We start from the raw sequence: 12,765 nt of genomic DNA on the forward strand, positions 1-12,765 counted from the left end.
GAATTCATAGACAATAAGCCTATATATGTTCATCTTCGCAACAATAACCGATCAAGTTTACAAGATGAGGGTGCTTTAATTGCCCAAGAAAATAAAAACAAAACATCTATATATATATATATATATATATAAGCAATTTTGAATCACATAAAATAAACAATTGAATTGAATATTTTGGTGCATGATTTTATTATTAATTACCAGCCAGTACTCCCGATGGCCTTGTTTGCCATCCAAATCGAGAACTTTAAGATTGAGCTTTCAAACCAGGCCTGACCTTGTCATCAAATAAACAGAGTACGTACCTTGTTGCTTTGAGCTTGAGTACGAGTTCGCCTTTTCCGAAGTCCGGTTGTAGAGGTCTCCAATTAATTTTTGTTACCAAGTTTCAAAATTTCCTAACCCTTTTCTCATCTCATCAATGTTGAAAAGGGATATGAAATATTGAAACTTCGTCACACAAAAATTTGTTATTCTTTTTTTCCAGCCATTACTGTTAATTACTGTTATTTATAATTTGTTTTATAATTCTTCATTTTCTAGCGATTGATGAACAGTTCATCTAAAGTACACTAACGATTATAAGCATAATTTCATAATCACAATTATTAATTAAAATGCAAAACTACTAGCTATAATTGTCAATATATCTATAATGGGTTAGAAGGGTATGATACATAGATACATTATTTTTTAAAAATAAAATAATAAAATAGTAAATATAAAAAAAATTATTTATTTATACACTTTAAAGTATATATATTTTTTTTTTTGTATTTTTACGGAATATATGGTGCAAACCACGGAGCAACCAACAGAGCAACTTAATAATTGCAACCCAATTCAAACCACAATCCACATCGCAACCCACATAACAATCCATATTGCAACTAACGGAGCAATCCAAAACATAAAAATGAAAAAAAAAAATCATAAAAATAAATAAAAAATTAAAAGTGGTATATAAGATAATTTTACTATAAAAATAAGGATTATTTCACAAATACATAATAATAACAAAAAAATTATTACAATACAGTTGTACGAAATTTTAAATATTTTTACGATTTACATGATTTTATTTACGGTTTTTATATGTTATACTCTTGTTAATTAGTTGTTAATTTTTTGTTATCTGTATGTTATTTTTTATTGTTGTTATGATGTTGTTTGGATGCAATTTTCCTATTACTTTCATGTAGTTTTCTTGTTATTTTTGAGTCTCAATAAAAAATCGTAAAAATGTAAAAAATAATCTTTAAACATAAAAATGTAAAAAATTTACAAAAAATACTACTTCATGTAATTAATCCTAAAAAAATAAGTCAAAAGTTTTATGCACTTGTAGCCCAAAATAGACCATGCATGATTCCAAATCCACATGAATGAAACAAATGAAAATAGAAAAACTAAATTAAAAAGGGGAGAGGGATGATCAACACCATTAGCGGCGGACCCCTCCGCCGCTATTGCTGTCCATTCTGGCCGCTAAAGGGCATTAGCAGCGGACCTCGGCCGCTATTGCTTGCCCGCTATTAATAGTATTAGCGGCCAAAAAAGGGGTCCGCCGCTAATACTATTAATAGCGGCGGAGCAATAGCGGCGGGACCCCGGTTTCGTGTTTCGAGACTGACAAAGGGCATTAGCGGCGGGGTCCCGCCGCTACTGCTCCGCCGCTAATACCCGTCAGAATAAAAAAAAAATTAATAAATATTTATAAAAATTTATTTATATATTAATCCTATATATAAATAAATAATTATTTATATAAATATTTAATAAATAAAATCTAATTAATATAATTATAACAATTTAATAAAATTTATTGATAATTTAAAATTGTCTCGAAGGTAATTAACTTTAACATATTAATCCTAATAAAATATTGTCTCAAAATTAAACTAAATTATTACAAAACATAAATAAATTATTCTTTAACATCTTCATTCAGGTCTCTAATTATAAAGTCTTGATCCGGACCCAGAAGCTAGAGCGAGTAACTCATCACCATTTTGTAAAGTTCCAAGCTTCTGCAACTCATATATCTAAATACATAAAATGTATTAAAATGAGAGGAATATAAATGGTTGAATTAAAACTTTACAATTTTGTCATTATACCTTCTTATGAAACCACAGACGGAAAGTTTGCCTATGCAAGACATCGTGATTACCATTAGGATATTCATGCCTGATCTTGGCCAAATGTTCACTGTGAAGTATGATAATGTCAAGGTACGATAGAGGGAGATAGAGAATAAAAACTAAAAATTTAATAAAATAATTTATAAAAATGTAACAAACTTACTCTAAGTAAGCTTGGATTTCAGGAGAATTTTGAAGAATGTACCACTCAGCTTTTTCACGACCGATATGATCAAGAGGCTTGATAATTCCGCTAGTTAAAGGACGAGATTGAGAATTAAAAACTGAGAGATAGCGACACACAGAAGGCACATCTTCATTTCGATCAAGCCGATTAAATCTTGTTTCACACCCTTTAAAGTACATTGAACAAAAGGTTACTGCCTCATCAGCAACATAACCTTCTGCAATTGACCCTTCAGGACGTGCCTTGTTTCCCACATAATTCTTCAATTTTTTCATGTACCTTTCAAAAGGATACATCCATCTCATAAAGAACGGGCCACCCAATATCGCTTCTTCAGGCAAATGCAATACCAAATGTATCATTATGTCAAAAAAAGCTGGAGGAAAAATCAATTCCATCTTGCACAATAACAGAATTAAATTATTTTGAGCATCCTCCATATCTTTTACATTTAGAGTTCTAGAGCATAACTGTCGAAAAAAATTACACAGCTGAGTAATAGTTGTTGCAGTGTCACGAGGTAGAAATTTACGGACACCAACCGCTAGTACTCGCTGCATAATGACATGACAATCGTGGGATTTTAACCCAATAATGTTAGACTCATCTGGAGAAAAATTTGCTCTTTAAATTTGAACAGAAGCCATCGGGAAACTTTATTCCTTTAACAAACTGACAAAAAAGTTGTCTTTTCTCACGAGTCAAAACATAAGGAGCATGCGGTTTCATTAGCCTGCCATTCCCATCTTCATAAATCCACAACGATTCCCTAATACCCATCTTCTTTAAATCATGTCGCACATTGGTTGTGTCCTTTGATTTATCATTATCCAAGATGGTTCCTAGGAGACTATCACACACATTCTTCTCAACATGCATGACATCAATGTTGTGTTTTAAAATATTCGTGCTCCAATACTCCAACTCGTAGAAAATACTTTTTTTCCTCCAATTACAAGTTTCTGCAACTCTTCTACGTTTCACGCCCCCAAAATTTTCATGATGTCCGAGAATTTGGGGTTCGAGATTATTAACTTGTGATAATATCTCTTCACAAGTAAATCGTCTTGGAGGAGGTCTTCTTTCAACTTTACCATCAAATCGAGTATCCCTTCTCATTGCATGGTTACTTGGCAAGAACCTTCTATGACCAACATATGATGTCTTCCCGATCACTCGAATGGACGTCGTGTCTTCATTACAAGTAGGGCAAGCTTTATAACCTTGACCACTCCACCTAGACAAGCTACTACGAGCAGGAAAATCATTCACTGTCCACAAAAGTGCAGCACGCATGGTGAACATCCAGTTGGTCGAACTATCTCTCGTTGGTACCCCATTATTCCACAACTCCTTTAATTCATCCACCGAAGGTCTTAAAAATATATCCATGTCTTTGCCAGGAGATTTTGCACCAGGAATTAGGGTAGATAGCAAAAAATAATTATCTTTGATACATAACCAAGGTGGTAGATTATAGTTAGCCAACACCACTGGCCACATGCTGTATGGAAGACTCATGTTGCCAAATGGATTAAATCCATCAGCAGCTAACCCAAGTCGAACATTTCTTGGGTCCCTTGCAAACTCGGGATGTTTTACATCAAAGTCTTTCCAAGCTAAACCATCGACCGGGTGTCGCAACACCCCATCATCTTTTGATTTTCCAGTATGATGCCATATCATGCTCTTCGCTGTAATCCTCGAACTATATAATCTTTTAAGTCGAGGTGTCAACGGAAAGTATCGCATGACTTTGCAAGGAACTTTTTTTGCTTTGCCGTTCTCGGAAGTAACCCAACGACTAGTTCCGCAAACTGGACAAGCCTCCTTGGATGCATTCTCCTTATAAAATAGGCAACAATTATACAAATAGACATGGATAGAGTCATAACCCAAGCCTAATTTCTTCAATCTCTTTTTTGCCTCGTAGTAAGTTGCTGGAATATTATTTTCCTTCGGAAATGCAAACTTTAAAAGCTTCAACAATTCTTCAAAGATGTTATAAGGAATTTTTCCTCTAACTTTTAAATGCAATAGCTTTGCTAAAAAGTTGAGAGACGAAATCCAATCACAACCGGGATACAATTCAGCTTCAATTTCCTCAAATAAGTCATCAAAATGAGGGTTTGTGGTTGGTTGTTCATCTTCTCCTTGTACATCCTCTGTTGTTGGGGGAAAGAAGTCTTCTAGAATAGGAGTCATTTCATCCTCTAATTCAACATCGGCAACTGCTACATCATCCATAACATCCTCAGGCTCGCCGTGATAAATCCACTTCTCATATCCTTGCATGAAACCTCGATCAAATACGTGTGCTCTAACCCTATCTATTTTTTCAAACCTACTATTTATACATCTCACACAAGGACATCGAATTCTTCCATCACAATCCTTATGTTCTGATGTCATTGCTAAAAAAGCTTGTAGACCATTCCAAAATTCATGGCAACCACGATTTCTGATTTTGGTCCAAGACTTATCGATTGTCGCCATCTACAATTTAGGCGACAAATAAAGTATTACAAATTTGCATGATTTGTTAAGTGTTATGAAATATAACAAAGCTATGGTATATATTTATAAGTATACCAAAGCATTGAGATACTCTTTTCAACATTAATAATATTTTATGAATTAGACACATTTAAATAAAAAATTTATTTATTGAATTATAATTGAAACTTAAATTTAAAAAATGAACAAATTACTCTTTAATAACATTTTAATTTTTATGTTATTTATTAATTTATATAAAAAAAATTCTTAAACTTAGTTTCTAGATTTAAATATTTATCTTTTTAAACAACTTATTAAAAGTTAATATACTTATCTATTTTTCCCATCTACAATATAAACCACAAATGTAATATTAAAAGTTTAATAATTTATAATACTATGAAAGTTTTTTAAATTACACACATGTTATTTCAACTTTAAGTAAAAGAATAATATTAACAATTTAATTGTAATAAACTTTAAAAAAAAATTATTCATTTAATTGCCAATTATATTTAAATTACAAAATAAATAAATTCTTCATTATGAATTTTTATTTTAAACAAAATATATTATTTAAAATTAATATAATTTATTAAAATTTAAACTAATTTTTTTATTTAGTTTATAAAATTAAAAGTTTATCTTTATAAAATAAATTTATATTAAATTATAATTTTTTAATTCTATTATTATTCTCAATTTTTTATAATAATAAAATTATAAAAACATAATAAAATTCCATTAAGATGTTTTTTCTTAAAAACTTACATAAAAGTTTAATAATTTAATTACAATTTTTATTAAAATTAAAAAAATTCTTTTTATTTAACTTTTTAATTTTAAATATTCAAATTTTTATGTTATATTATACGTTTTTAATTTTTTCAATTATTTTCATTTTTCTTTATTTAAAAAATAAAGAATTACAAAACTAAACACCTAAAATTAAACCAAATAATTTTTAACTATCCTCATTTTATTATGATAATATTACATATTTAACATACCCGATAAAATTAATTAAATCAAATAAAAATTATAATATAACAACAAAATAACAAAAATAAATACTTTCAATTCCACAAAATAAATTAAAAAAATAAAAAAAAATACCACAATAAAATATGTATATAAACTTTACAAAATATATTTAATTAGTATATACACTCACCAAAATTATATATATTAAATCTATACATATATAAACAAAAATAACATTTATTATATATATAAGGGTAAATACCATTTTGGACCCTCTGTTTTGCAAAAGTTACCAATTAGACCCTGTGTTTTGTTAAATGACAAAATGGACCCTGTATTTTCTAAAATAGTAAAAATAGGACCCTGAGCTTAATTTTTGACAACTTTTTTTTTTTAATACAACCAACTTGAAGACAATGCTTAATACGAACAGATACAAAAAATGTAAACAGTTTTGTCATAGCACTTTTAGATTGGATTATAATTAAACTTTATTTTGACAAAAAATCAATTCAGGGTCCTATTTGTACTAAGGGAACTCTCTAGGAAATAGCTTTAGGAATTATCAAGCCTTAGGGTTTTCTAGCAATGTGCTTTTTTGATAGAAAACTTCATCTCAATGAGCACATTAGACTCCTTTATATAGTGTTTAGATGATCACTCTTAGGATTCAAAATACCACCTCATTTCTCTCCCATAAATGAGTATTACATTTTGTAACAACTATATCATCATAATTTTGAAATCCTTAAACCAAATTGTGTAACAACCCTTTTATTACACTAATAATGCGTGATCAACACAAGAGTTACAAATGACAACAAATTGTAACTCCTCTCCAAGTTACTATGTAGGTTACAAAAATGTAAGTTAAATTATAGGTTACACATTTATTTACCATACACTTACTATAAATTATTCACATAATATTATATATTACCACATTTTAATCTACATATTATTATATTAAAAATAATATAACAATCCCCCACTAGATTAAAATGTGTGACACACTTGTAACATTTATTTAATCAATCAAAATATTATATCAAAATATAACATTCCCCCACTTTGATTGACTAAATACACACTTTTAAGAAGTCTTGCTTAGGTGCATTAGATAAAATGTCTTTCGACTTGAATTTTATCTTAGTGTAATTACCACAAAGTTTGATGATATTTTGGTTGCCGTAGCATTGAACCACTATTCCTTTAATACAAATCGGTGATAACACACACACCCTTGCTAATGCTCACTTGAGAATGCATGTCTCGCTCTTGCACGGTTAATGGCCATGTGCAAAATAGTAAATATAAAAAAGTTTTTTTTTTTTATTTATACACTTTAAAGTATATATTTTTTTTTTGTATTTTTACGAAATATATAGTGCAAACCACGGAGCAACCAACAGAGCAACTTAAATTGCAACCCAATTCAAACCACAATCCACATGATCGCAACCCACACAACAATCCATATTGCAACCAACGGAGCAATTCAAAACATAAAAATTAAAAAAAAAAAATTAAAAAAAAAATCATAAAAATAAAAAAAAAATGAAAAGTGGTATATAAGATAATTTTACTATAAAAATAAGGATTATTTCACAAATACATAAAAATAACAAAAAAATTATTAAAATACGGTTGTACGAAATTTTAAATATTTTTACGATTTATATGATTTTATTTACGGTTTTTATATGTTATACTCTCATTAATTAGTTGTTAATTTTTGTTGTCTGTATGTGATTTTTTATTGTTGTTATGATGTTGTTTGGATGCAATTTTCCTATTACTTATATGTAATTTTCTTGTTATTTTTGTGTCTCAATAAAATTTCGTAAATATGTAAAAAATAATCTTTAAATATAAAAATGTAAAAAGTTTACAAAAAATAGTGCTTTATAATTAATCCTAAAAAAATAAGTCAAAAGTTTTATGCACTTGTAGACCAAAATAAACCATGCATGACTCCAAATACATATGAATAGAAAAACTAAATTGAAAAGGGAAGAGGGATGATCAATTCAATAATCATGGTATAAATATTCTAATTATAACACTAATCCAAATGGTACTGGTCTAATATTTTGAGTTAGAGGGAGGTGCAGTGAAAACAGACTCGATCTCATGATCACCAGTAGAAATAGTGTTAATAAGTTTGAGGAGAACCTTCTGAAATTCCTCACCATCACTCCATTCATGAATTTTGGCCTTGATGAGAAGTGGGTCATTGGCAATTAATCTCCATAATAGGAAATTCTTTCTTGGCATCACAAAATCACTCTCTTCCAGCTTCAAGCTTGGGCAATAGTCATCAGCTTCATCACCAACATAAAAGGAGCAATAATAAAAGGAGTGTAAAAGTTAAGACACAGTACTGATCAACAACACCTTGAGATGAAGCATTAGAACCAATAACAGACTTTGGGAAAGATAAAAACAGAACACTTGTAACAATAACGACGTCGACTCTGCTCTTTTCCTCTCTTTGGTAACTATGTATTATTATCTCCATTATTATTATTACTTCTACTACTCATAAGTACCACATCTTCATCATCATGATCAACTTTTTCCTCTCTTCCTAATTCAGTGGGAACGAACAACATAAACAAAAGGTACTGAAATGTCACGAGTCAAGCCCAAAAGTGGCTCCAACGATTTGACCACACTACTCATTGTGGGTCGAGATTTGGGGTTGTGGCTCAAACACTGATGAGCCAATTGCAATTTTTATTCTCGTTAACCACGGTAAGGTAAATAAAAATACGAAAGAGAAAAAGGGAAAAGATATTTCACCTTTGAAAATATGGTTCTCTAAGCTTCTCCGAGGCATGAATTCATAGACAATAAGCCTATATATGTTCATCTTCGCAACAATAACCGATCAAGTTTACAAGATGAGGGTGCTTTAATTGCCCAAGAAAATAAAAACAAAACATCTATATATATATATATATATATATATAAGCAATTTTGAATCACATAAAATAAACAATTGAATTGAATATTTTGGTGCATGATTTTATTATTAATTACCAGCCAGTACTCCCGATGGCCTTGTTTGCCATCCAAATCGAGAACTTTAAGATTGAGCTTTCAAACCAGGCCTGACCTTGTCATCAAATAAACAGAGTACGTACCTTGTTGCTTTGAGCTTGAGTACGAGTTCGCCTTTTCCGAAGTCCGGTTGTAGAGGTCTCCAATTAATTTTTGTTACCAAGTTTCAAAATTTCCTAACCCTTTTCTCATCTCATCAATGTTGAAAAGGGATATGAAATATTGAAACTTCGTCACAAAAATTTCATATTCTTTTTTTCCAGCCATTACTGTTAATTACTGTTATTTATAATTAGGTTATATAGGATTATTAGGAAAAGAGATATTTATACGAAATCGTTCAAAAAATTAGAATATATATATTATGAGAAATTGGTCTACTACGTACGTATAATACTTCCATATATTAAGAAAGATATTTTAAAATATATCACAAAAAAATCTAATATTTTGTAAATATCTTTAATTATACGGAAAGTTATAAATTATACATTGTACATTATTTTTAGAAATTTATGAAAGTAAAAAAATATCAAAAATTAACACGAACAGAAAATAAAATAAAGACCTAGAAAAATAAACAAAAACCCTGTAAACTTTAGGACAAATTTATATGCAATCATAAAATTATAAATGTACTCTAATATTAAATAAAAATTATAATTATTTTAAAAATTTATATTTAATATTTTTTTTTCAAATTTTCTTTTTCACATAATTTATTGTTAATTTCAATAATTATGTTAATTTGGATTTCAATCTTTTTTTTTTTAAATAATGCATATTTTTTTATTTTTATTTTCAATAATTATGTAAATTTGGATTTCTTTTATTTTTAAAAATAATTATAGAAGATTTTTTATTTCATTCAGATTTTCATAAATATGATGCCAGGACCATAATATTTGAAAGGTACTTATAACCGTTAACAAGCAGAAAGAAAAATGGATAAAAATTTCAAAATAAAAAAATTAATAATCATAATGAAACAAAAAAAAAGACAACACTCTATTAAAGATTGTATGTTTATGTAATATTATTATGAGTAAATTGCACCAAAACTCCAATAGTCACTTTGCTAGCAATTAATTTCTAAAATCTAAATTTTGACGGTAAAAACTCCTAAACCAAAATATTGTTAGCAAAATCCAACTTCTGTTTCTCTCAGTGCCTTATTTGCCTATGACCAAGTGCTAGGTCAACTCCTATTACTATGTCACTCAAAATGTAATCAAATGGCATTTCCACGTGTGCAATATTGTACACGTTGTCTACCTACATTGGTCTACATATTATATTAATTTAAAAATTATTTTAAATTGAAAAATAAATTATAAGTTTTACAAATAAAAAATAATTATAAAATTAATTACAAAATCCCACTCACTCAAATCGTCCCTGCCATGAAACCCAATTGAAGACAGTCACGAGCTCAGGTTGGAATCAAATCGCCCTTTGACGGAAATGTGATTGATTTGACATTTAATAATTAATTATAGTTATTAAATAATTAGATTTGACATTTATGTAGTTGAAAGAGAGAATTGGCAATCTTTGAGAAATTGAGAAACTAGAAATGATGAAATAGGAAAGTTTGAAAAAGTGGAAGGCTTGTGTTTCCTCAATACATGGTCGGCCACCTTTACCTCTATTTCTCATTTTATTTTTCATTTTTAAATGCCAAATAATTCAACTTTAACCCTATGTGGTATTTTATAAATAGAAGATAAAGGCTTTAGGTATGACACACACTTTACTGTTTATTCTTTCAAACACTATGAAGCCGCCACTCTCTCTCTTTCTTTCTTCTCTATTTTCGAAAATCCTTGAGTGATGAGTAGTGCCCACACACATCAAGTGGTATCTCAATCATAGTATGTAAGACTTTGGAAATTCTACAATATTAGGAGTAATAGGTTACTGTGGAAAACATGAATACGTAAAAAATAAATAAAGATTTTTTTTAAAAAAATATTTGTAATTATATGAAATAATTAGCTTTTTTATGACAAAATTACAATGATATATATTATTAATTGGAGTTTTTACACCACATACTTAAATTTTTAACTTTTTTTTATTTTTTTTACTGTGAGTTGGAATTATTTTTTAAAAATATTCTGTAAAACTGGAAATTTTAGACTGTGTATTGTGTTAAGTTCTTACGGTTGTTCCACGGTTGTTTTTTAGTTGTGCTACTGTTGTTTTAATTGTTCTATTTTATTGTTTTACGGTTATTTTATAAAAAGATAGTATTTTTGTAAAAAAATCGTGTGACAGTAAAATTATAAACTTTTGTATAAAATCCAGTATTTTTTTTGTAAAAATTCCTTTTTAATTGGCCATGGACATAACTTAATGACATTAATTATTAGCAAACTGATCTTCTCCATCTCTCTCTCTCTCTCTCTCTCTCTCTCTCTCTCTCTCTCTCTCTCTCTCTCTCTCTCTCTCTCTCTCTCTCTCTCTCTCTCTCTCTCTCTCTCTCATTTTGCTCAATCAAAAACTGATTGGCCAATATTTATAAATAAACAAGTACTATTATAAGTTAATTTGTTACTTTAGTAAACTAACAAATAACAACTGTAATAACTAATTTTTGTAACAGTCTATTTTTGTTACTCTATCATCCCCTCAAGTTGTACTGGTCTAGACCACGTGCTAACTTGTCTTTGAGGAAGTGAAATAAAGATACAAGTAAATATATCAGCTATTTGATTCATAGAGTCCGGATATCTTACATCCAGTTGGTTGGAAAGACCTTTATCTCGAACAAAATAAAGATCTATGTCAATATGCTTGGTTCTTGCATGGAATATTGGATTGGAAGCCAAAGAATCAGCTCCCAAATTATCACACCACAAGATTGGACACTGAAGAATTGGTATATATGCTGAGCTCAATGAATAGAGATTGAATCCAAACCAGTTCAAAGATGGCCAGAGCAAGGGCCCTATATTCCGATTCAGTGCTTGATCGGGCAACCAGTTTTAGGAGCACCAACTGACCAAGTTACCTCCAAGGAAAATACAGTATCCAGATGTGGACTTCTTATCATCATGACACCCTGCCCAATAAGCATCAGTCTGCAACTCCATTTTGGAAGCTGGTGTGAAGACTAAACCAGTGTCCAATCTCCCTGCTAAATACCTTAGTGTTCTCTTGCAAGCACTACAATGTTCTGAAGTAGGAGCCTGAAGAAGCTGATTCAATTTATTAACAGGGAATGCTATATCGGGTCTAATCATTGTCAAACTTCTATACATTGTGGGATTTTGCATTGGAGTTCCTGTTTAAGATTACATCTTTATTGTGGAACACATGGGAGTTGGCTGGGGCTCGGAGTCACTGAGTTGAGTTTTCTATAATAAGTCTCAAATGTACTTCTTTTGATTGAGATAAATGTTTGGGCCATCCCTGGTGACTTTAAAGCCTAGGAAGTACTTGACAGTTCCTAGAACTTTGAGTGCAAACTGGTTATGTAGAGCAGAGATTATGTGCTGAACTTGGGATGGTTCTTCTCCTACGATGAGAATATCATCAACTTATATGAAAAGAATGAGAAGCTTTTTTAGTGAAGAACATGATTGTATCAGACTTACTGTTGTGAAAACCTCACTGCAACAACTGACTTTTGAGCTTGTCAAACCAGGTTCTCGGTATTTGCTTAAGCCCATAAATGGCTTCATTTAATTTGGACACATGATGTGGATATTCAAGGTTAATGAACCCTTGTGGTTCATACATGTAGACAACTTCTTCAAGCTCCCCATTCAAGAAAGGATAATTAATGTCTACTTGTTGAATGTCCCAACCACTTAGGAATAGTAAGTGCCACTTTAATTGATTTAGGTTCTAGTTCAGTGGTTGTGCTAACAAGGTAGG

General features: G+C 29.9%; 1 protein-coding gene across 1 annotated transcript; it reads right to left on the reverse strand.

Moving 5' to 3' along the window:
- Positions 1-2,934: 2,934 nt before the first annotated feature.
- Positions 2,935-4,743, reverse strand: LOC133039391 (uncharacterized). The gene has a single exon (XM_061118279.1). The coding sequence runs from the start codon at positions 4,741-4,743 to the stop codon at positions 2,935-2,937; it is 1,809 nt and encodes a 602-aa protein (XP_060974262.1).
- Positions 4,744-12,765: the final 8,022 nt, after the last annotated feature.

This window comes from Cannabis sativa, chromosome 6 (genome assembly GCF_029168945.1).
Source record: "Cannabis sativa cultivar Pink pepper isolate KNU-18-1 chromosome 6, ASM2916894v1, whole genome shotgun sequence".
NCBI lineage: Eukaryota > Viridiplantae > Streptophyta > Magnoliopsida > Rosales > Cannabaceae > Cannabis > Cannabis sativa.

Coding starts and splice junctions, on each gene's coding strand:
- LOC133039391 (XM_061118279.1), bottom strand. CDS start 4,743: ATGACATCAGAACATAAGGATTGTGATGGAAGAATTCGATGTCCTTGT.